General features: G+C 51.4%; 2 protein-coding genes across 4 annotated transcripts; both read right to left on the reverse strand.

The window, feature by feature from the left end:
- Positions 1-2889, reverse strand: Ccr5 (C-C motif chemokine receptor 5). 2 transcript variants are annotated; one of them, XM_087186860.1, is made up of 3 exons: positions 2804-2871; positions 2279-2548; positions 1-1343 (listed from the first exon to the last, which is right to left on the reverse strand). In XM_087186860.1, the coding sequence occupies exon 3, from the start codon at positions 1330-1332 to the stop codon at positions 271-273; it is 1062 nt and encodes a 353-aa protein (XP_087042986.1). In that variant the 5' UTR covers positions 1333-1343; positions 2279-2548; positions 2804-2871; the 3' UTR covers positions 1-270. The 2 variants fall into 2 exon arrangements, with proteins under 2 accessions (XP_087042986.1, XP_004835086.2); XM_004835029.3 differs by lacking the exon at positions 2279-2548 and having other exon boundaries at positions 2804-2889.
- A 5669-nt stretch (positions 2890-8558) lies between these two features.
- Ccr2 (C-C motif chemokine receptor 2) lies at positions 8559-15633 on the reverse strand. Of its 2 annotated transcripts, XM_087186861.1 has the most exons (3): positions 15398-15633; positions 14012-14104; positions 8559-11341 (listed from the first exon to the last, which is right to left on the reverse strand). In XM_087186861.1, exon 3 carries the CDS (start codon positions 11328-11330, stop codon positions 10209-10211), a length of 1122 nt encoding a protein of 373 aa, XP_087042987.1. In that variant the 5' UTR covers positions 11331-11341; positions 14012-14104; positions 15398-15633; the 3' UTR covers positions 8559-10208. The 2 variants fall into 2 exon arrangements, with proteins under 2 accessions (XP_087042987.1, XP_004835087.1); XM_004835030.3 differs by lacking the exon at positions 15398-15633 and having other exon boundaries at positions 14012-14302.
- Positions 15634-24931: the final 9298 nt, after the last annotated feature.

Here is a 24931-nt window from a genome sequence, read left to right on the forward strand (position 1 = left end):
GCAGTTCTCCAAGAAGATTTTTATAGTGACCTTTTGCTCTGAAGGGAGAGTTTACCAATGACTCAGTGTAAGCAGAGGGAAACCAGGCCTCAATTTTGTCAGTATTTTGACACTAGAGTCCATGGCCTTCCAAGCTCCCATAGACTGAAACAGATGTCAGATGGTGGGCGGATCGTCCATCCTCTGGGACAGTAACTTCCTTTTTCAAAGAGCCACTCTCCCACCCCAGTTGTGCATCAAAGCCGAGTTGTGTCTGGACCTCGGGCCAGGTCACAGGCCCGTGAAGACCTCCGGCTCCCCAGTGGACCGGGTGTAGACGGAGCTGCTGCGCTCCTGGGTGTCTCGCTGGAAGACTGGACAGCGTTTGCAGAAGCGCTTGGCCACGTGCTTGTGGAAGAACACCGAGAGGTACCTGCGGAACTTCTCCCCCACGAAGGCGTAGATGATGGGGTTCACGCAGCAGTGCGTCATGCCCAGGGTCTCCGTCACCTGCATGGCCTGGTCCAGCCTGTTGGAGCTGTTGCAGTTGTTCAGGTTCACAGGCTTGGAGAAGGTGCTCAGGAGGAGCACAAGGTTGTGGGGAGCCCAGAAGAGGAAGTAGACGATCATGATGGCGAAGATGAGCCGCACAGCCTTGTGCCTCCTCCTCTCGTTCCGGCACCGCAGCAGGGTCCGCAGGATGCCTGAGTAGCACACGACCATGACCAGCAGAGGCAGCACCAGCCCCAGGATGACCATCTTCAGTGCCTGGAAATTCTTCCAGAAGTAATACTGCTCGGTCGAGTAATGAGGGCTGCACGTGTAGTGAAAAGCTTCCTTCTGAGACGTGGCGAAGATGATTCCTGGGAGAGAAGCGAACACAGCCACCACCCAGGTGGCCCCACTGATCACCGCCCCAAAGGTGACCGTCCTGGCTTTCAGAGCAAACACGGCATGGACGATCGCCAGGTACCTGTCGACCGTCAGGAGGAGGATGAAGAAGATCCCTGCGAAGTAGCCGACCTGGTACAGCCCCGTGAGCAGTTTACACACCGCGCCTCCGAAGGCCCACTGGGAGGCCGCAGCATAGTGAGCCCAGAACGGGAGCGTGAGCAGGAAGAGCAGGTCGGAGGCGGCCAGGTTGAGCAGGAAGATGTCGGTCATGCTCTTGAGGCGCTTGCAGGTGATGAGGACCAGCACCACCAGGCTGTTGCCCACGAGGCCGGAGACGACCACCAGCGTGTAGAGCGGGGGCAGGATCCGGGCTGCCATTCCCTTCACTTCGCTTTTTTGGCAGGGTTCTGCTAAGCCATAATCGATGTCATAAATGGGGCTTGTCGCTAGATTATCCATCTTGCTCTGCCCTGTGAAGAAAGAGAAAGTGATGGTTTATAGAGCTGCACACACGCAGTCAGTGGTCTGCGATGACCGCGAAGTGTTACAGATTTCTGTACTGAGTGGAGGTCCCTTTTTGGTCCCAACGATGAACTTTATAGTGAAAAACAGAACAAAACAAAGGTTTTCTGCCAGCCCCAAGCTCCCCAGCTGGAAGTGAAATTGAGGAAGACGCCGTCTCACCAGAGCAGCTCTTGTTTTCTGTGTCTGTGAAGAGTGGACGAAGCTACAATACAATTGTAAGAAACTGAGGCAGGCCCAGGGCACTCAGTCTTTCAGTCCACATCGAGGCTGCTGGCCCTGCAGCCCACAGAGAGCAGGCGCCACAAATGAGGCAGAAAGAGAAACAGGTCCAAGGCTCTGGATGCCAACGCCATTCCAAGCTTCCTGCCCGTTTCTCCATTTAATCCTCAAGGCAACTTTGATACTATTCGCATTTTGCAGACAGGGACACCAGAGCACAGAGAAAACGAGGGAGAAAATGAGCAGTCTGCCCAAAGCCACACAGCCAGGAAGTAACCGGTTTTGAACGCAACCATCCCACAGCTTTCCACGCTGCCTGTGTCGCAGTGCCTGTGAGAATCACAGAGCAGGACCACAGCCCCAGTGCCTTGGTGTCGGCAGAGGGAAATGTGCTCAGGCCCCGTCTCCTGGGAAGGTCACAGTAGCAGCTCCGATTGCCTAACCCAGGCCACCACCTCGCACTGTCTGAGGGCTGTGCCTGTGGCTCCTGAGACTGAGAGCAAAGCTCTCCTTCACTTCCACTGGCGAATGTCCCGCGTCCCGGGCAGGCGGCCTCATGGCCAACTGGTTGCCCCTTCTGTGTAAGCTCCGAGGATCCAGCAGTCTCCAGCTCCCTGACTCTCAGATCAGGCAGCTGGGAGAAGCACCCAGAAAATCTCACCTTTATAGCCCGAGCCAGAGAAAAGACTCCCACATGGAAGTGCATAGACCCGATACACTAGAGGGAGGTGTTGTCGATGGCTGCCGTTTGCTATCAGTTTGGACAGACAGGTTTTAGGGTTCCCTCCTTCCCTGGGGTGGGGGAAAGCACCACCCAGATGCGGCTTCTGGTGCAGGCACAGGCAGAGGCGCCTGAGTGAGTTTCGGTTCTCCTCAGCTGGAGGTGATCCTTGCTGAGATTTCGGTCAAGCTCCTCTCCCTGGAAAGGTTCCTTGAAAAAGTGAGGGTGTTTGATTTTTAAAAATAATCAGTGTCCCCTGTGAAGTCCTTCTTTCCCAATCATGTCTCGTATCTTTGATGGTATCAGACTCTGAAACTCACTCTAAATCCTGACCCTTTCCTTATCATAAAGATTATATTTTAAGATAGTTCTATGAGCACCTGGTTTGGCCAGGTTCCTGTGAGGGCTTTTACTCCTCACAGAAGCTGTGGCGAAGGGCAGGCCCGGCAGTAAGAGGGGACTCACCAGACAGAGGCTCTTGTTGGGGAACGGATGTCTCAGCTCCTCTGCCCAGCTGGGCTCTGTGATTCAACATATAGGCAGCTAAAGTAGGAAATACACAGTTTCTTTTGAAGGGGGTGGAGTTTAATGAATTAGTCCACTACAGGGGGGAAAAGCAAAGAACAATTCTCCTTCTCCTCCTCCTTCTTTTGAAGTTGCGTTTAAAGTAAGCTAGAGGAGAAAGCACTAGCCTGAAAGTTTATTCACGGGCTTTTCTTCTTAGATGATTTCACTTTTGTTCTCTGTTCATCCAACTATATAGTCTGTTGGAAACTAAAAAGAATGAAAGGAAGCTAGAGCTAGAAGAACACTCGTATCCATCTACGCAAAAGCCCACCTTTGAATAAAAGAAATTGCTGTCCAAGAGGCAAGGCAAAGAGGGTGAGTCTGCTCTCTTCAGAGCTGCCCTTAGTAAAGCCAGCCTTAAATTCAGGGGGACCCTGTTCTTAGCATCAAACTGAGCCCCCTTTACCCATCCCTCACAACACTCACGCGTGCTCACCCCCAATATAATTTTTCTTTGTGAACTGAAACTACTGGTTGTGCAAGAGGTTTGACTATTGGTTCATCGTGAGCTAAACACACACATCTTTCTCTTGTCCGCTCTGGGGGGCATGGCACTGCGCATTTCTGCCCTTGTCACTGTTTGGTGTCTCCCCCTAAGACAGTCAGCCTTCGTAAGCACCCAGCCAGGCCAGATTTACAGGTGACAGCATCCCTCGCTCCAAGGACACGATTTGTCTGGAGCTGTGGGGGATTTTCCACAGGAAACAGGCAGCAGCTGACAGAAGGACACCGTCAGGGGCAGGGCATGAGGGTTTCGTACACAGTCGGGTCGGGTTCTCCTGGTCGTTGGTGACTTGCCCCCGAACCTCAGCTAAGGACAGCAGAGTGCAGGACACCCTGGGCTTCCACTACCTCAGCTAAAGAATGAGAAACGTTGGCCTGTGACCTACGGGAAGACAAAGGAGAGGCCTGACAGCCTGTGGCCTAGCACACGGACTAAGCAGGTGGGCTCTGTGGAGAGACTGTCAAGCTCAAAGCCATCTCGGCCTTGGCTTCCCACCTGTGGGTTTGTTGACGGGACCAGAGAGTAACAGGCTGTTGCCACCAGTGGCTCCATCTTGCTTTATTCCCGGTCCCATCCTCGTGGCCAGGAAGTGGCCTTTACTTTGGACCAGGGCCTCAAGAACAGGCTGTCACAAGCCGTCAGCTCTGGCCAACAACTGACGGTAGAACTCATGCTCAGGGGAAGTGCTGACTTCTACATGGAGCTCATAATCCAGTCCCTATATAAATACCCCTTCCTTCCCTAAGGCCTCGGAAAGAAGAATGTGAGAACTGAAACTCTTTGCCCTTTCTGGGTCGCTGGCACCCTCAGTGAGGCTACTTGGCCTCTTAGGCATTGGCTTCCGGGCGGCGAGCAGCCAGGCCCAGGCTCGGTAACAGTAAGAGGCACCACGTTGGTGGCACAGTCTACTCACAATAATCGCCCAGCTCTGCACTCTCGCTCAGTGATCCTTGCTGGAGAGTTTATCTCAGAAACAAAGTTTAAAGCATTTTTTTTCCTAAGAACCTTGGTTCCCCAGGGGCCTTGTGCAGAGCAGATTCATTTCAGCAAACTGGCCGGTGTTTGGAGAACAGAAAAGAGTGGCTGTTCCAAAAGAGCCAGAAAGGCAGGGATGCATCCAGAGTGGAGCAGAGCACGTCGGGGTGAGAACAGCCGGTGACAAGCAGGTGAATCATCAGGAAAAAGCCCGAGCCACCCCACGCTGTGCCCGAAGCCATGAGCAACAGTGCAGTCAAGCTATGGGTCCCGACCCGTCTCACTACTCACTACTTTACTTGATTGTAACAAGTTATTGAGTCTCTCCAAGCCTTATCTGGAAAATGGGGTTTAAGAAAACTCAACAGCAAACCTACCCCCTGGGTCTGTGGTCAAGCTCGGTGATCTAACCAGCGAGCCTTGTGCCCTCAGTGGTTGTCTAAACCGAGCACTATCGAGTGTGCTTCAGGAAGACTTCACAACCTGGCCACACAGACACTAAGGTGAAACTCGACAGAAGAGAAGCCACACAAACACAAGCTTGTTCTTTTGAGGACAGCACCAGTGACGTCCGGGACAGGGACTCGGGGATGCTGCCTGGCAGCGCTAGAGTCCCGATTGTGACCGTGGCTGGTTCTTACTGTCACAGTGCAGACCTGGGGTTGCCTGTGATCTGTGTGTGACTGTCTCCGGGTGGCCGAGGGTGTGACACATGCTCACCTCTACCCCCAGGGGGCAGCGTGGAGCAGCGCGGGGGCTCTGAGTCACTCGGACAGGGCCTCGGTGTGTGCCCTGGTGAGACTCTTGCCCTCTCTGAGCTCCCAGGGGACGGGCTGAGAGGCCACCTGGCTGCATGCCGTTTGGGAAGTGTGTGCTGGGCAGGATGTGCTGGGTGGGGTGTGGCCTCCACACTCCCACAGGAGACCACTTTTTGGTCAGTCGGTCACTCCAGACTTGAGGCCCGCATGGCCGGTGTCTCATGCCCCCCGCCTTCAGGCACAGGCCGGGCTTCACTCGTCACTGGGTTCACCATCCAGGCCCATTTTGCTTTCCTCGCCCAAGGCCACCACTGTACCGCATGCTGAGAGCGTGAGCAGAAAGTTGGGGAGCGTGCTGGTCCTTCGCTCAGGCTCGGGGACGGGGGACAGCTGACAACTACAAGCCCCAGGAGCCACGGCAGCTTTGGGAAACACCAGGGGCTTGAGCAGACCTGGCTGAATTCCGCTCAACAGCGAGGTGGGCTGTAAATGCAGCAATCCGTCTTCTGTTTTTAAAAACGAATATCTGATTATGAGACCGACATGTGCCCATATGAAATGGGGAAAATAGGGATAGGCAGATTTTCATAATCGCAGAACACGAAATGCTTCAATCCTGATCTTTCCCACGCACACCTTTAGGATAATCATCCTCTCTATGGTGGTGCTTTTTAGTCTTTCCTTGTTTAGTATTACAATATGGGCAGCTCTTAAAATTCTTTATAATGCAATCCTTTCGTTGCTACTTTTGTTGAGGGCTCGCATGCAGCAGGGCACACTGATCAGCTTGCTGAGTTTTAATCTGCACGCAGCCGTGGAAGCTCTGCCACATCGGGGATGAGGAACATCTTCCCCAGAGGCGCCCTCTGCTGGCGCGGAGGGCGAGGCTGCTCTGAATTCGTACAGATTAAGTGCGCCTGTTTTTAAACTTTCTATAAATGGAATCACAGCTGCCCTCCTGGCTTCTTTTGCTCATCATTACTCCATTAACCGTGTTAACAGAGACCCTTTGTTAGACAGCCAGGCTGTTTCTGTTTGACACACACAGCGTTGTATCAATTGTCCCTGTCTACACTCTGATGTCTCCTCAGTGTCCCCAAAGCCACCTTTGCCAGGAAAGCCAGAGACTCCCCACGATCCTCACAGAAACAGAAAGAAGCCCCAACCCAGTGTCACACTCTGTCACCTGGGCCCCTCAGCAGCGATGCTTGGGTTTCCTGAGTCCCGGCATCCCGCTGGAGCCAGAGCCTTCACCTTCCAGCCGGGACGTCTGTCAGGGCAGGTGGGGTTGCGGGTCACCCTGCTGTTTCTCTGAGCCTGTCTCTGTTCCCATCTCATCCTCTTCCCGGCCCCTGGGCCACTTCCTTCCTGTGCAGAGCACAAAGCAGGTAGACGCTTGCAGTCTGTCTCCCCCCCCCGCCGGGAGATCTGTCTATCTGCACAGTGTAGGCCTCTTCACTCCACTCAGCAGCCCGCCCTGTGCCTTCGGGAGATTTCTTTCAGATCGGTGCCAGCCCTGGGCTAATGCAGGCTCAGGAACAGTGACACAAGTCCAGGGTCCAGACAACCTGTCCGGTTATGTGGGTCAGACTCTGCCTCTCACCCACAGCTGCGTGTTCCTCTCCACGCATACAGGAAGTTGCAGTATGTACGGCTATGGTCTAAGGCCCAGGGTAGGGAAGTGAGTGCCCCACGCTTCTAGGGAAAGCCACCGACACTGGGACCAGAGATCTCCCCAGGGCCCCTGTCACATGACTAACCCCACCCAGCCTGCACCAGGACCGGTGAGGGGGAGGGAAGGGATGAAGGCACGGGTGGGAGCAGAGAGGGGTCCCTCTACTCTCCCTGGGTGAGGAACAGGCACTGGCCGAAAGGGTCCCGAGGCGGAGGGCCGGGGTCTGGAGCGGGGTGGGTGGGGACAGGCGGGGTCGGTGAGTTAGCAGTGGAGCTCCAAAGATGCACCTGCCCTGGGGCCGCACCCGAGGAGTGGCAGACTCTAGCCAAAGGAGACCTCGCAGTCTAAGAAGTGTCCAGCAGCCCCGCCAGCTCTGGACTCCCTGGGGCATCTCAGCCACCTGGAGCAGGTGATGGCCCAGCGCTGGGTACAAGGGCAGTGCCCTTTTCCTGACCCTCCACCCCAGCCCATGCCCAACGGATGAGTGGAGCACTGACGCTCCTGGCTGGCCCCAGACCCAGCTGAAACAACCAGCGAGGGCGGAAGCCTTTGGATGTGAATGGGTCACGTTAACGGGGATCCACGAGACAAGACCTTGTTCAGGGCCCTGACCCCCTTGGCTTGGATGTCTCCAGACTCCAGCCGGGGCACCAAGGCTATGGACCTTGTACGAGGCGATGTTTCCACGCGCACGCACACACTTTTCCGAAAGTGCAAATCCAGGGCCCAAGTAATTGTGTCTGAAGAAATATTTCCAGCCTCCTTCACTCCCCAAACGGGGCGCAATCTCCTCCCGCAGCTCCCGAGCTGCCTGGCAGAGGTCACTCGGCAGCCGGGGCTCCTCCTCTTTTGACGTCGTGGGGGGCCCTGGGGGGCCTTTCCTGCCTGCTAAATGTGCCTGGAGCTGTTGTGATTTCTTAGGGAAGCTTCAACCATGAGCAAAAGCAAAAGAGAGACAGGTGTGGAGGGCACACTCATCCTGGGGTGCCCGCCTCCTTCCCTACCTCCAACCGCTTATGTCAAACTGCCGCCCCCAGGTTCTCCTGGGAAACAGCGAGACCCCCAGGTCCACATCTAGTGGAGACAGCAGTGACTTTCGCATGGCAGTCTCTCTGGGGCACGGAGTCCTGCCATGGCTCTGACTGTTCTGGGATGCAGGGCGATCCTGGACGCAGCCACCATTGCTCTCTCCGGAGCACTGCACAGCAGCTGTAAGTCTGTCCTCTGCCGGCCATCAGCAGGCGGGGACCGGGAGGAGAGATAGGAGGACACGGGCATTGGCAGCCACCTTTATCTTCCCGACCCAGCCTGGGTGGGGCAGGCCCTGCGGTGCCTGCCATGCTGGACTCCGTGATGGAGAAGACGGCACCTCCCGATTTCACCTGTGGAGCCGCCGTACACCATGTGTGTCACTCGGCCTTGAGCTTCTTAAACGACCCCCCAAACTCAGGATTGTGGGAGCAAACAGGGACTTCTGGGGGCTGGGGCCCTGGGTGGCTCCCCTGCTCCCTTGTGTGCTGCGTCCTCTGGGTGTAGGGCTGAGGGTGTCAGTGGGCCAGGCCGCACGGCCATGCTGTCTCTGGAGGGTGAGGCCGCTGTCACCCGGGCTCGGACCCCAGTCGCCGGCTTGGGTTTGGGGTCCGGTTGGACGACCTGGAGAGCTGACTGCAGCTCACACTGCGACACCTGGAGGAAGAAGCGAAACGCTGAGAACAGAACACAGCCGACCACACCATGGTGTAAGAGGCGATTGCCTTTTAATCTTTGAAACGACATAGAGCAGTCATTTATTTTCCAAAGCATCATTTTGAAAACCAGTATCTATTAAAACACAACAGCATGCGTTCAGTAGGTGACACTATCCCGTTCCCCTTTTTGTTCTGAAACCTTCTTCAAACAAGGGCAAAAGAGTCAAACCACAGAAACGTCCAGCTTCCAGGGTGCCCACAGCTTCTGGCCTCCCTCAGACCGGAAACGCACCAGGTAACCGGTGAGAACATCCCTGACTGGCGGGCTCCCTGCCCAAAGTCCTCGCTTCCCCAGCGAGCTCCTCGGTCTCTCTCCTTTGCAGACTTCCAAAGCTCTGATGGGGGGACTGACTCCGGAGCTCCCGCTGGCCGCAAGGGGACGAGGACACCGGCAACACAGAGGCACTCGGATAGGACCACGTCCATGGCTTCCTCATGAGGGAAGAGGCACGTGAGAGCACACTGTGGGTGGGGTGCGTGCTGCGAGCCCAATAATATTCCTGCTTAGACGCCGCCTGCCGCCTGGCCACAAGCCCGCAGACCCCCGAGTCCCGGGGTCCACTGGAGCTGTTGCTGTCCCTTTGGCAGCCCCCAAGCACACGACAATGGCTCCACACTTTCCCGCTCAAGGTCACAACTGTCTCCGAGGCGACTCCAGCATTCCCGGCTCAGCACCGTGGTGACTTACAGTAACACTTCGTCATGTTGGCTATTTGCTGTTTTCAGCCTTAGTTTTACTTTTACTATATATTTTTTTAATGTCTGAGCTCTGTGCCTGTATCCACACGTCAGGCTCTGGAAGGTGGTCCCATAAACACCTCTCCCGGGGCATCTAGAACCTTGCTCACTGGCCTGGCAATGGAGAAGCCGCACTTTGCAGAGGAGATGGTGACTTCAAATCAGGGGCCTCTGTCACTTGTGCCTCAGGCTCCTGAGCACATGGCCCGGGCCCCCAGGATGGAGGGTCCTTTCCTGTGACCATGCAAGGGCTGGCAGGGGTGCGGTTTCCTTCACAGGTAGGCTACTTGGTTGTCACGGATGAACCATGATAAAGCAAAAATGTGCCATGCGCTTGTACAGAAGAGACTGTCGGATCCAACCAGAGCTCCCCCAAAATGACTAAGTTCGCAAAGTTTCCAGGACTGGTGAAGTCTTCCAAGTCATGTCGAGGTGGGAGACGGGGCCAAGGGCCAGGACCCCTTCCCTGGTCACCTCCATCCCCATCAGGCTCGGGCCCACCCCATCTCCCTCCTCCCGCATGCGGCCTGGACAGTGGGTCCCCTCATCCTGGTCCATCCCAGGCCTGTGTCACTCTGTTTCCCACTGTCAGGGGGCTTTGGTCAATCAGGGACGGATAGAATCAGAGAATGAAAGGGTGAAGTTGGGAAAAACCATCAGCCCAAGGCGAGGAAGCATTGTTTTCCAGAAACTGGGATGAGCTTGCTGGAGATCCGTGGTCTTGATGACCGTTCTTCTGAAATGTTCCCTTTCCACGAGTAGTGACATAGTCTATCTGGACACAGCCCCAAGGCTCCTGGGCTCCTCATTTCCAGGTCTCTGGTCACCAACAAACCCCTGAGGCTTGCTACCACATACGGATGGCCGTCTTGCCTAGAATATGACGGGCTACCTGGGGCCCACGTTACAAGCCAGCCGAGACCTCCTGCTCCCCGGTGGACGGGGTGTAGGTGGAGCTCGTGCGGTCTGCTGTCTCGCGGTAGAAGACTGGGCACTGTTTGCAGAAGCGCTTGGCCACGTGCTTTCGGAAGAACACCGAGAGGTACCTGCGGAACTTCTCCCCCACGAAGGCGTAGATGATGGGGTTCACACAGCAGTGCGTGATGCCCAGGGTCTCCGTCACCTGCATGGCCCGGTCCAGCTGGCTCCCGTTCTTGCAGTCGTCCAGGCCGAAGAACACCTGGAAGGTGTTCAGGAGGAGCACGAGGTTGTGGGGAGCCCAGAAGAGGAAGTAGACGATCATGATGGCGAAGATGAGCCGCACGGCCTTGTGCCTCCTCCTCTCGTTCCGGCACCGCAGCAGGGTCCGCAGGATGCCCGAGTAGCACACGACCATGACCAGCAGCGGCAGCACCAGCCCCAGGAAGTTCCTCATCAGCCCATGGAAAATCTTCCATGTGGGTGGAAAATGGGGGCCGCAGGTGTAAAGGTTTAACAACTCCTCCTTCTGAGACGTGGTGAAGATGATTCCTGGGAGAGAAGCGAACACAGCCACCACCCAGGTGGCCCCGCTGATCACCGCCCCGAAGGTGACCGTCCTGGCTTTCAGAGCAAACACGGCATGGACGATCGCCAGGTACCTGTCGACCGTCAGGAGGAGGATGAAGAAGATCCCTGCGAAGTAGCCGACCTGGTACAGCCCCGTGAGCAGTTTACACACCGCGCCTCCGAAGGCCCACTGGGAGGCCGCAGCATAGTGAGCCCAGAACGGGAGCGTGAGCAGGAAGAGCAGGTCGGAGGCGGCCAGGTTGAGCAGGAAGATGTCGGTCATGCTCTTGAGGCGCTTGCAGGTGATGAGGACCAGCGCCACCAGGCTGTTGCCCACGAGGCCGGAGACGACCACCAGCGTGTAGAGCGGGGGCAGGATCCAGGCTGCAAGCTGCCTGACGTCCTCCTTTCTACAGGGCTGGCTGAAATCGTAGTCATAGGTGGTGGTGGCTTCTTCGCCACCCCATTTGCTGCTTCTTAGAAATGCAGAAAGAGGCGCATCCCTGATGAGCCGGGATAACATGTCCTCGTCCTCCATGTCCCTCTGATCTGGAAATAGAGAATGAAGTGATGAGCACACAACCTACATGCCTCCTTCCAACCCCGATCCAAAGCAGCTGCTCCACATATGCCCCATGCACGCAGCCTCGGGTCAATCCTTTGCAGCGTCTCTTGCAAGCATGCGTACATCATTTCCGGTCATTCCTTGGGGCAGGCACCAGCTGGCACCTGACAGCCACTCAGTGGCCTGCTTCATCTTCCCTAGGCAGCAGGATTCCCAGCACAAGGCTAACAAGCCCAGGTACTCCTGTTCTCCGCTTCCTTCGTGGGTGGTGCACAGCCTGTCCCCGATGTGTGCCGGGGGACCTCCAGGAAGCTCTTTCCCAATACATACCCCGCCGGGCCCTGCCACATTTGTGGCTTGGCTGTCATGGGCCTGGGTCTTGGCAGCAAGAACAGAAGAGCCAGAGAATTGGAGAGAAGCTGCTTGGAGACCCAGCACTGTGGAGTCCCAAGCTCACCCTCGAACTACTCATTGTCTGACTTATTATTTGAGAAAAACGAGCCTTTGGGAATTGCACTTCCTGTTCCTTGCAGCCCCAAACATTCGGAGAGTCCTCTCAGCTTCCTGCTGCCATCGCCCGACCCAGACTTTTCCTGTCCAGACTCAGGGACCACCGGGCGCTCCAATGCCCTCGCTTCGTGCCCACTCCGTCCTCACCAAGTATCGGATCTTTTTGTTAACTCCTTCCATTTGAAGCCCTTTGATTTCTAAGAGGAAGCACGCATCTGACCACTTCTTACTATCGCTCTTCCTGGGGATCTCCTCCCACTGCCCTCAACATAGCCATGCCCTGGCACCTCCTGCGACTGTCTGTTATCCTTGCCTCTTTAATCTCACTCCAGAATCACGTCCCCATTTCCCCTGCATGCCAGGCCCCCCCAGCTCTGTCTTCAAGCTCCACCTTTCTCCTCAGCTGAGTCGAACCTGTGTATCTCCCGTGGATTCAGTCAGGGTTTACCGGGTGCCGTTTTGATCCCTACTCTGTTCCAGGCCCTGGAGACAGCAGTGGGCAAGGTGTGCGTCCTGCAGGGACCTCGAGCTCGCCACCCCCAACGCAGCAGCCCCTTATCCTAATCAGTGCCATTTCCCTGCACAGCCTGAGGAGCAGGCTTTGCCATTTCCCAGACCCATTGCCCTTGAGGGAACGAGGGGCCAGACCTGGGTTCCAATCCTGCCTCAGCACAGAGCTGTGTGACCTGAGGCCAGTGAACGCCTCCAACTCTGCTCCTCTCTGCTGAGCTCCCGCCAAGGCCGGCTGGGAGGGAGCCGCTCTGTGCAGCCGTCTTGTCGCAAGGCCCACCCTGCACGGCCCTCCCCTTCATCCCCTCCGAGCTCTGTGGCTGCCAGCAGCTCCTGGCCTGCGCCCCCTCCTCGCTTTGCCACTTCCTCCTGGCTGGTCCCTCGCCAGCCTGCTCAGCCGTTGAGATCGGATCGGGCACTTCTCAGCCTGAGCCTCAGCAGCCCCTGGGCTTGTGTGTCACAGACCACAACCACCTGCTTACTGTGGTGTTTTGGGGCTCAGCTGTCAGTGTCATCCTTCGTCGCTTCTCAGATCCCCAATCCTGTGCTTTCCCCGCAGCCATCTTCTCTCCCTTCCCCAAATGCGCCTTTCCTCCATGCTTCTTTGGTTTTGCCTCCACTCGTCCCTCTGACTAAAAGGACCTCCTATTCATCCTTCAACACCTCCTGCTCACACTTCCCTTCTCTGTGAAGATTAATCTGCCTTCTCTGACAAATCGCTCTTATCTCGTAACAGCTCCTGCATCTCAAGCCATCTTCACACAGCGTGGCCCCTCAAAGTCAAGGTCTGAGTCATGTTTCTGTCTCCAGCTCTTACGATTTCATCAGGGTAAAAAAATGTTCACTGAATGAGTTCACAACTCTATGATAACAGTGATTATTATTAGAACCCCTGACATCGATAGGGCTTGTTATACGTATTTGTTGACATACCCCCCCCTCACAGAGTGACTATGGACTTGTTTTTATAGGCCCTGAAGCTTATCCTGCCCTCTCGATGTGGATCGCCACATTTCATGGGCTTGCACCTCAGGGGACTGGACTGGTGCAGAGCAGGGACTAAAGGCAACCTCTGAAGGAGGCCTCCCACTCTGCTCATTCCTCAAGTGCCGCTGCGGCTGCACATCAGATACGGCGCGCAAGCTCACCTCGGCCCGCCACCTGTGCAGCAGGTGGTCAGCCAAGTGCCCAACACCTGCTGGCCCAGGTGAGCTCAGCCCCGAGAATGCTGCCCCCAGGAGGAGCCTCTCGGGCAGTGTTGGGTGAGACAGGGGACTGCCCACCCACGTGGGCCAGGGGCACAGATGTGGAGGCAGGAGGTTCAGCCCCACCGAGCCCCTGCCTGTCTGGGAGGCACAGCAAGCCGGGTGACTGCAGAGTGGCAGCCCCACGGCCACTGTGTCCACTTTCTCCTGACACCTCAGCCCCGAGGAAGGTCGCATCCTGCACACCCTGCCCCGTCCATCCTCACTGCTGCCAAGGTCCCCCCACAGCTGCAGGTGCACCTGACACCTCCCTGCCTGCCCCTCTGGTCCCTTCCTGCAGGGTCAGGCTGCACCTGGCCCTGCGCTTGCATTTCCCCAGTGCAGTGCGTTCCTGATCCCTAAAGTCATGCACAGAACCGAGCCACTCACCAGGGGTGGTTTCTTCCAGGTGGCCTCTCAGCAACGGAACCAGTCAGATCTGGAGGTGGAAACTTTGCATGCAGAAGTAGGAAATCAAGTTTCCTGCAGAGAGAGAAGGCGGAGATATAAGGGCGAGTGATGGTGAAGATTTGAAGAAAAAAAAAAAGATGAAGAAGTTCTTCTTTTTCCAGCCAGGAAGGTTGTACACTGGGCTGAGGTCTCCAGTAAGGGATTGGTTTTGAAATCTTGCTTGTGCAACCAACCCCCAGTGTGAGTCAGGCCCTCCTCGCAGTCTGGCCTGCACCTAAGGACTCCGGCTTCCTTATCTGCATCTGCTTTTGGCTCCTCCTCCCCTCGAGGGTCTGCAGGACAGAATGCGTTAGAACTGAGCGGTTTCCAGAGAAGAAACTGGAGGGCGGGCGGGCCAGGTGGAGGGACGGTGAGGTGGTGGCCTGGGTTGTGTTACTGTGGATTCGGGATCTGGGTAGAAGGTTTATTTAGATAAAACCTCCTAACGAAAGGGAACGCGGGATGGTTCTGGTGTCAGGCAAGTCCTCAGTCGCCACAGGTCCCACACCTCTGAAAGTTTTGTGGAAAGAAACAAAACTCTACCATGAGGGCTCCACACTCGGGAGCAGCCTTAAAACCCTGTAGACCTTAGAGCCACCTGGAACTTTCTGGAGTCCTTGGAGCCCAGGGCCAGGATCTCTTGCTATGGTCTTGGCGAGTTTCTGAGCTTCAGCTTTGCCAACCGGAGAGTATGAATCCCAAGCTCTCTGGGTGTCTTGAGGGTTAAACACACATGAAGCAAAGCGACTAGCACAGCTTTGTGTGCAGTCAGGACGTGGTGAGGGTCAGAGCCGACCACACTGGCTGAGGCTGAGGGCACATTAGAGTTCGCAGCAGTGGAGAGATTGCAGGTGGCCACCCGTGCTTTCCAGATCTGAGTACGAGGTCACCCTGGGTCCTGCGGGGGCTCAGTTTCTGTGCCCTCCCCACAATTTCTCTAGAGAAATCTGCTTTCTCGACTGGCATGGTGATGCATGCCTGTAATCCCAGCACTTGGGAGGCTGAGGCAGGAGGATCGCTTCAAGTTTGAGGCCAGCCTTGGCTACGTAGTGAGTTCAAGGCCAGCCTCAACTACACAGGGAGACCCTACCTCAAAAACAAACAAACAAACAAAAAGAGAAGCCGCTTTCTCTGCCTGTTGAGGAGCAGCATCCCCCACCACATCCTAAACTCCTGACTAAGGATCTTGCCACCAGCTCCTTAGACCCAGCCTAAGACTAAGATGCCATTTCCCTCTGCACACTAGAGATCACCGGCCCCAGCCCTGTCACTTCCTCAACAGCGAGAGGGGCAGGCAGGCAGGGGAGAGCAGGATTCTCATCGTACCTGGCACTGGGCGCTCACTCGGACGAGATTCCAAAGACACTGAATCAGGATGAAAGTGTTGCTGGGCGTGGTGACGCACACCTGTGATCCCAGCACTCGGGAGGCTGAGGCAGGAGGATCATTGGGAGTTTGAGGCCAGCCTGGACTACATAGCAATAGCCTGTCTCAAAAAACAAAAACAAAAGTGTTGAAAGCAGGGCGAGCAGATGGTAGAACCAATAAGGGTGTGGAGGAATCCAGAGGCGAACAGCAGTGAGACTTGCTCCTCCTACTTTGTGGAAGGCCCTAACACACCACCCTGAACAGGCCTCTCTGCTGTAAGGATTGTGGAGCCAAAGGCAATTTGGAAGAAGCTGACGCAGGAAGCTCACTGCTTTCCCTCTGTTGGTCAAAAACAGGACGTAGATCTTATGAAGGTAAAAGGTTCTCACTTTCCATTTAGTCAGAACAAGTCAACCCTGAGGACACTTGAGATCCTATCTACCTGGAAACCCCACCAGGAGCACCTACGCCCCTGGAGACTGAAACTGCTTTTCCTCCACCAGTTGCTTCTCTAAACTTCTACTGCCCTTTGTTGAACAAGCTGAGCAAGTTGGAATCCAAGCCACCTACCTCAGAGTCTCGCATTTGCGGACCTATCCTACGTGCGTATGACACAGACTGCTGATGTGCTTCCTTTTCTCCTCTTGTTAGCCTGTCTTTTGTGACAGGGGTCTGCTCCAACTGGGAAATTATCAGGGTTGTGGAAAAAATTATCTTTCCATCTTATAGCTTCGAGGGTCAAAAGGAGAAATAATCCCTTGATGCTTCGCTACTGTCTGTCGCCATGAACTGTTCCCCCTCTGCCACCCTGCCTTGGAGCCAGCCGATTATGGACTGAAAGCTACAAACTGTGAGCCAAATTAACCCTTTCCCCTTTAACTTTGGGTGTCCGGTATTTTGTCTCAGCAAAGGCCCGTAAGCAAGAAAGTCATTCATCCCTCTTAACAACCTCATAATCTCTTAAAAGCGCCATCACCCCGTACAACCATAACGGCAATGGAATTTCAACATGAACTTCAAAGGACACAAACTGTGTATGGCAAAGAAAGTATAGAGGGGCCTGGGAATCAAAAACTGTGCAGGATTACTGTGTGGTTTCCACACTTCTGCATGGAAAAGGTTTTGAGCAGCCGCCCTTGTTTAGGTACTGCAGATCACTGGTAGGCAGATGGTCAGGAACAACAACTCAAAAGGTTGTGTAGACGACAACTATCTAGTAGGTTCAACCAAACCTGTAAAAGAAGCTGGTTGTGGTGGTATGTGCCTATAGTTCCAGCTACTCAGAGGGCTGGACCTTCTCAGGAGGATCACTTGAGTCCAGGAATTCAAGACCAGCCGGTGCAACATAGCAAGACTGTTAAAAAAAAGAGTCTAAATTTCTAGAGGCCTCAGAAATATTTGTACTTTTAATGTAGTAACTGAAAAAGAAAAACTATATAAAAAGTATATTTTATTGAAAAACTGAAGTCATCTAAATGTTACATGAAGAAATTAATTCAGGTTACATGTGTTTGATAGAGGACATTATGAAGCCATTAATATATATATAATTATAATATATATATTATATATACATATATTTACAGCTGAGTGCAGTGGCACACGCCTGTAACCCCAGCTACTTGGGAGGCTAAGACAGGAGGATTGTAAGCTCAGCGCCAGCCTCAGCAACTGAGTCAGACCCTGTTTCAAAATCAAAATGGATGGGGATATAACTCAATAGTAGTGTATCTCTGGGTTCAATCTCTGATGCTGTTATAAAACAAAACAGAAAACACAAACCCATGGTTACAACATAATAGGGTGATGGATATGTCCTTTATCTTGATTGTGATGATGTTTTTTGTTTTGATGATGATGACATTAAAACTGATCAAATTACACATTTAAAAAGGAGAAACAATCTCCCCTGAGTGGAAATGGGAGTAGCAGCCACTGCCTGGCTCTCTGACTCCCTGCCTGGAACCCTCCAAGGCCGAGCCGGAAGCTTCTTGGGGCTCAGAGAGGATCTGGGGGACCACACAATGGTCAAGCCAAACTGATGTTTACGCTTGCTGCCTCCCTTTCACCTGATCACAGGGACTCAGGAAGCTGGGGCCCTGGAGTGGCTTGGTTTTGAATTCTTTTATGCACCTGGAGAGCCGGGAAAGTGCGGTTGTGCGAGCTTGGGAACTGCGTGTCTTCCTGTTGGCATCGACCTCATGATTTCTGGGCTTCCCGGTCCGGGAGACGGGTGCTGTGCGGCCTCCTGAGTCGTTTTGAGGGGCGGTGTGTCACCTCACACGTTGGTCTAGTGTCCCTGCTGACCGAGCCGGCGTGGCTGTCATCACCTCCCGCGCTGGGACCAGGATGAGCAGTAGCCCTGCTCTTCTGCAAACCAACACAATGAAAACAGTTTATGCTCAGGTACCAAAGGAAGAACCAGGCCAGTGCTGCCAGGAGCCATTTGAGACTTGGCTGATTGTCATTCGAAGGTCAGCGGCCGAGTTGGGGGCTCAACCTTCAAGCTGGAAGTTGGGTTTGCTTGGAGGACCTTTGCTGGGCCACTGCACAGACGGCAGCTGTCAGCTGGGTGGCTGAGGGGACTGGTGTGGACAAGGAGGCGAGAGGTCGCCAGCAGCCTGAGGGCCCTGCGGCGATGCCCGCAGCTCTCTTGCTCCTCAGGCAGGTTTGTCAGTGGGTACCTTAGGGAGGCAGACAAGTTCTTGCCTGTTGCCATCAGGGGTGCTTTTGGTTTGTTGTGGTTTCTATGGTTTTCGTGCTTCCTGTGCCCTACTAAAATAGAACAGTGAGTTCTAGGGTTTTACACCTTCAGTTCTGGTTAAACATGTTCTGGACTAAGTTGATACACACAGAAAAAGCAGTTCTGTGGCCCTACTTGTTCTGGGCATACCTTCATAATAACAAAAAGCAAACTATTTCCGCTGCTTTGTAATAAGTGACAAAGTGCTGACAATCACAAGAAAAGCCAGCAACTGCACGGGATTCCTAGCAAGAAGGTGTCCAGTAGCAGAGGTCACACACGAATCTCCACTTCCAAATTCACCTCGGGGTCCAGATGAAACCAGAAGAGACAAGACTGAGATTAAACACAGACGTAAAAGGTGGTCAGGCTGCTCACTAAAGTCTTTATTAACTCAGCAGGTCAGATGTCTTCATAACATCAGGCAAAATAAACTTTAGGGAGAAGGAGGTAAAGTCAGGAATGTCACCTCGCTTGCTCAGTCAGTATACAGCTCTCTCGGGGAGCCTTAGAGATAGCTTTGAACTCCGCATTAGGGAGACGATGATCCTGTGTTCCCCTGTGGTCCCCAGGGTCGGTGACTGTGCAGATGCCTCTGAGGTGACCTGTTCAGGAGGGAAGCCTTAGTGGGGACAGAGCCCACACAAGTCGTTTATGGACGCCCCCGGGACATGGTGACTGCAGGCTGGGATGAGGCCACCCCTCACGCACCACCAGCACATCCCTGCCCGGGGCTTGGTGAATCATCCAGAGCCAGCAGGATGGGGTTTTGTGCACATCTTGTGGCTTCCGAGGTGCCCCAGGGAGGGGCACAGTGCTACAGCAAGCAGCAGGAAACCCTGATTGTGCTTTATGTAGGTACAAGGGACATGAGGAGGAAGCCGCGGTGCGGCACGTGGTAGAGGCACTGATCGGTGGACAATGATGGCTTTGCAGGAGGCCCAAGCAAGACAGGAGGGCAAGCGAGACAGGAACGTGGAGGACAAGGCATTCACTGTGCAACTCAGGCCCGTGTGACTCCTGCAGAAAGAATTGGCATAGAAAGCAAAATTTGACTCCTTATAACATCAACAAACAAACCTTTATTTACGACGACTAAGGAAAAGCAGAGAAAAGATGCAAATATCTAAAATCTGGTGAAAGTGGAACCACTGCCGCCAGCTTTATAGAATTAAAAAAGATTACAAGAAAATATGATAAATAATGATACACCAAAAGTTAGATAAACTAGAGGAAATGAATAAATTCCTCAAGGAGAAACAGAAATAGACAACCTGAAAAGATTTATAAAAAATAGCTTATGTCAGTGATGTCAAATCTCCCCCAAAGAACAGCAGAAGGCCTGCGGCAGGTGGCTCCACTGGTAAGTCTGCCAAACATTTCAAGAAAAATTAATACAAGTCCTTCTCAAAGTCTTTGCAATAAAATAGAAGAAGAGAGAACACTTTCTTACTTATTCTTTAAAGCCCAATATTACTATGGTAGAAAAGTGGATAAAGACATCATAAAAAACGAGTCCAATGTCCCTTAGGAATAGAGATGCCAAAACTCTCAGCAGGAGACTAGCAAACTGAACCCAACAGCGGACCAAAAACTCTGCTCCACAACCAGCTGTGATTTATCCAAAGAATGCGAGTGTAGTTCAATGTTAAGAAAATCCCAATGTAATGTAGTATGTTAACAGAAAGAAGGTAAAACAACAACAACCCCATGTAATCATCTCAATCGACACAAAACAAACCCAATATCCTTCAGGGCAAAAGCACTCAATAAGTTGGCATGGAAAGAAAATTTCTGAACGTGATAAGGGCCATTTGTCAAAATGCCACAGCTGCTGTCATACTCAAGGGAGAAAAACTGAAGATTTTTACCTGAGCTCAGGAATAAGACAAGGATGCCTGTTTTCACCACTGCAGCTCAACATCCTACTGGAAGTTCTAGCCACAGCAATTAGGCAAGAAAAGGAAATAAAAGGTATTCAAATAAAAAAAAATTATCTTTATTTTTTGGGGGGTGGGGGCAGGGTCTTGGTATATAGCCCAGGCTGGCCTCAAACTCACAGCAATCCTCCTGTCTCAGCCTCATGAGTGCTGGGACTACAGATGTGCACCACCACGCCCAGCAAAATTATCTCTACTAAATGATGCCATGATCCTCTATATGGAAAATCCCCAATAATCCATAAAAACCCTGAGTTAACAAAAAATTTAGCAAAGTGGCAGAGTGCACAATCAACACACAAGAATCAGATGTGTTTTACACACCATCAATGAGCAATCCAATAAAGAAATTCAGAAAAGAATTTCATGTACAATAGTATCAAAAATAATAAAGTACCTCAGAACTTAACCAAAAGCAGGGAAAGACTTGTACACTAAAACTCTAAAACATGACTAAAAGGAAATAAAGAAGATCTAAATAAAAGGAGAGGCAGCCCATACTCATGGGTTGGGAGACTTAAAATTGTGAAGATGGAAATGTTACTCTACCAGTTCAATGTGGTCCCTGTCAAAATCCCAAAGACTTTTTATAGAAATAGAAAGGCCAATCCTCAAATTCACATGAAATTGCAAGAGGTCCTGACTAGCAAAACAAAACAAAACAAAAACCCAAAAAGAGTAACATAGAAGCACTCACATTTTCTGATTTCAAAACAAATTGTAATAAAGGCAAGGGACCTCTTTAGACAACTGTGCCGGCATAGAGCCTGTGGGGATTGTAGGTGTGGACCACTGAGCCTGGCCAAGAGGGACTTTATAAATCACGTTAAGGGTTTCAACTCCAACCTAAGGCCAGTGGTAGCTGCTGAAGATTTTGTTTTTAAAAGTTGTTCTAATTACAGTGCTAAAAAGAGAACGAAGAAGCTGAGTTACACCCTAGCCTTTGCATGTATTTTTGATTTATGAAAATTTCAACTTTTGGGGGTGGTGGTGGTACTGAGAACTGAACCAAGTACCTAAGCTATACTCCACGGAGCTTTTTAAATGTTTAAAATTTTGAAGCCAGGAATGGTTGCACTCGGTGTCTAAAGAGCTCCTGACTGAGAATGATGGGCAAAGTGTTGGGACAAGTTGCTCATCAACGCCAAGCCTAATTCCAGAAAACCCTCTACTTTTCAGTTTGGATAGAGAGGAGACCATTTCCAGACCAAGTTCAGAACTTTCTCCCAGGAAAATGAAGAGCTCAGGAAAAAAGTGGAAGCCATTCCCCCGGGTCATTTAAGTACTGAAAAGTATATAATATTGAATAGTATACAAATGGATGTGGTCTTATTTGATCTGAATCAGGCAGATTCAAAAGAAGAGGATACTTTAGAAGAGAATTCTGAGAGTCTGAGGCGAGGTGACACGGGTGACGTTAAGCTTCCTAATTCAGAATTCCTAATTCTTTCGGAAAAGGCAAGATGGAAGTTTTGGGCAATCCAGCAACTAAAAACAAGGAACAGTGAAATAAATGATGGAAAAGGAAACAGGTGATATATACCTGCTAATTCAGTGAAGACGAATGCTGCTCTGCATGTTTTGCATTTCGGGTTCCGACGGTGCTCTTACATGTTAGAAGAAAAACTTTGGACAAATCTAACAGTTTGAGCAAAGAGCAATTCGTGGCACCACTCAAAATGGAAAGGGGTTCAGAGAGCTTCGCTGTGTAGCGAGGGCACCACACTCATGTAGTCGAGCACAGAAATCAAGGAGAGAAATAACTTGATCAGCGATGGGGAGGCCTCTGCCTGGGCTGGACACAGTCTGATTCGTTGTGGGGCTGGGATCTGCTGAGGCTCCGCTCTTTGTGTTTGGCCAAAACCCAGCTATCTGTTACAAAAATACTTTCCTATTTCAACTGTTAAATATCTTTTCTTTGTGAATAAAGTAATGCACTGTGATGATACTTCCATCTCTAAGCTTTGTACAGTAAGTTTTGACTTAGTTAGTAAATAGTTATTTCAAAATAAATAGAAGATTTTTAATGTTTTGCTGCAAAGAAATGACAGGCATTTGAAGTGATGGAGATGTTAATTAGCTCATGATGCAATGTTTCTGGGTATTAAAACAATACACTGTACCCCATAACTTTGTACATTATATGTCAATGTAAATAAATAGAAGAAAAAATACACTCCTTAAACAAAACAAAACAAATTGTACCAGTATAACTGGGTACCAAAGAGTGAAGGGGGTGGGTCTCTTCCTCATATCCTAAACAATCATTGAGCTGTGACCTCAATATAGGAGCCAAGACAATACAACTTGTGAAGAAAATATAAAGGTAAACCTTCAAAATCTTTGATTTGCCCATCATCCCTTAGATATCATCCCAAATACATAAGCAACCAAAGGAAAAAACAATCAAGAAATTATACATCAAAATTAAAAACTTTTACTCATCCAAGGACATTATCAATAAAGTGAAAAGATAATCTGTAGAATGAGAGAAAATGTTTGCAAATCATATATCTGAAAAGGGCCTCATAATACCCAAAATACATCAAGAATGCCTACATCTCAATGACAAAGACAGACAACTCAGTTTAAAAAATGGGCAAAGGGCTTAATAAGATATTCCTCCAAAGAAGATACATGAATGACCAAGCTCAGGAGAAGGTACTCAAAGTCATTTGTCAATTAGTCATTGACAAATGCATCAAGCCCACAAGGAGATGCACCTTGCATTTGCTGGGAAGGCTGTGTTTTTTTTAACAAAGAAAGATAGCAAGCACTGACAAAGATTCGGAGAAACTGGAACTCTATTACATTGCAGCTGATATAAAACGGTGGAACAGATGAGGAAGATAGTGTGTCAGTTCCTAAAAAGTCTCAACATAGAATTATTATACAACCCTGTGATTCCTGCATATCTCAAAGAACTGAAAATGGGTCATCAAGTACTTGTACATGGTATTCAGAGCAGCACCACGACAATAGTCAAAAGACAGGAACCAGCCAAGTGTTCCTCTGCAGATGCATGAATAAACAGACTGTGGTCCGTGTGTACAATCACCACTGGTACGTGCTGCATTGAGTGAAAGGAGCCAGACGGGTCACACGCTGCATCGCTCCATTTGTATGGTCTATCCAGAGTAGGTAAATCCATGGAGACGGGCTGATGGGTGGTTGCTAGGAGATGGGGAGGGAAGAGTGGGGAGTAACTGCTGAATGAATAGAGGGCTTTATTTTGGAACGATGATAATGTGTCAGAAGTAGATAGAGGCAGTGGCTGTTCAATGTTGCGAGTGAATTAAATGCCACTGACTTACTTACATTATGTTATGTGGGATCCACCTCAATTTTAAAAAGCATTTATCGGGCTGGGGATTTAGCTCAGTGGTTCTGCCACCTGCCTCGCAAGCACAAGGACCTGAGTCCAATCCCCAGTACCAAAAAAAAAAGGATTTATTAGCAAAAAAACCAAACACTACAGAAAATAAAAATAAAGAGGAACATAATCATCCACAATTTCATGACCTCAAACCAACATTTACTATTATCTTGGGTTATTTCCATCTGTTTCATTTTCCCTCTGCTTGCAGGCTTGTTTTTGTGGCTAGTATTGTTTATGTGGCACTGTAGTCTTAGCCTATATAGGCTTACGCACTTCTTTGTGTTTCTACTAAGCAAGCCAGGGTTTCTCCATGGTGTGAATTATGCACAAACATAGGCTTAGTGGGGGTGTGCTGGTCATGATTCTCAGCAGCCAGACACAAGAACATCATCTCAGACTTCTCTCTCACACTTTGCTTCAAGGCCAAGACAACCAGGAATCATTGTTCATCAAGTGCTGTCATAGGGATCCAGTTTACTTCCTGGGGCTCCGGAGAAAGTAGGACCATCTGGGTCTTTCTGTAATATGTCACCATGCTTTGCTCTTGTCTCATTATCTTGGCCAAGATTTAGCTGGCTTGAAAGTCAAGCTGACTGAGTGTTGTGAAGTATAATGACTGGCGCTTAGGACCGTTCATTACACTGCCTTCCATGTTTGTTAATGGCTCCACAGTGGCCTTCGTTACTTAAAATTCAGGTCAATAAGAAAGGGAGGTTAATTTCAAACATGAACACATGTGCCCAGAAACAGGAAGTGTGTATTCATCTGTCAAATGCTGATGGAGAGCTTAATGGGTTTGGGGGCTCTGTTAATGAAAGACAGAGATGCACCACATGCTAAGATGACACTTGGCAATGGAGAAAAGTTCATATGAAGCAATGTGTGATGACGGCCATGAGTGTAGACTTCCGTGCGTGGAGAGCTCAAGAGGCAGAAGCTCTCAAAGGGGATTTTCATGAAGCAGGAAAGGGCACTTGAGATGAGCCTAGAAGGGGTTAAATTTGGGGAGACAGAGAGAGAGGAGCAGCAGCATGACCAGGACACTCAGAGAGAGGAGAAGGTGGGGTCATTGAGGAGGAGGCTAAAATGCTGGGTTGATACGTGGAGGTCATGGAGGACCTTGAGTGATTTGTTCAGGAGTTTTAGGCAATGCGGAGGAACAGAAGATTTCTAAAGAATTGGTGCTGTGATCAGGCAAATGTGCAGCTTGGAGGTAAAGTGTAGATGGCAGGCAGTGTGGATGGGAGGCAAAGAAACTGGGTAGATGAGGTAGGCGGGGTTGTAGTGTTACTGTTGAAGCTACTGGAAAGTGACCAGTGTAAGGAAGTGTAAGCGAACAGAAGGAAGGTGGATGGAGTTGTGTGTATGCTGCCAGGCAGCAGTGGCAGTGAGCTGCTAGACTCAGAAGTTTGGTTCTTGTTCACTTGCCA

Source organism: Heterocephalus glaber, unplaced genomic scaffold (assembly GCF_053883595.1).
Source record: "Heterocephalus glaber isolate CG9 unplaced genomic scaffold, H.glaber_assembly_v1.0 deba00001504, whole genome shotgun sequence".
In the NCBI taxonomy this organism is placed as follows: domain Eukaryota; kingdom Metazoa; phylum Chordata; class Mammalia; order Rodentia; family Bathyergidae; genus Heterocephalus; species Heterocephalus glaber.

Excerpts from the sequence above, each read along its gene's own strand:
- Ccr5 (XM_004835029.3), bottom strand. The coding sequence starts at position 2,873 with ATGTTGAATCACAGAGCCCAGCTGGGCAGAGGAGCTGAGACATCCGTT. Across the intron at positions 1,344-2,803 it reads CCAACAAGAGCCTCTGTCTG|GGCAGAGCAAGATGGATAAT; the intron begins GTGAGTCCCCTC and ends CTTTCTTCACAG.
- Ccr2 (XM_087186861.1), bottom strand. The coding sequence starts at position 11,330 with ATGGAGGACGAGGACATGTTATCCCGGCTCATCAGGGATGCGCCTCTT.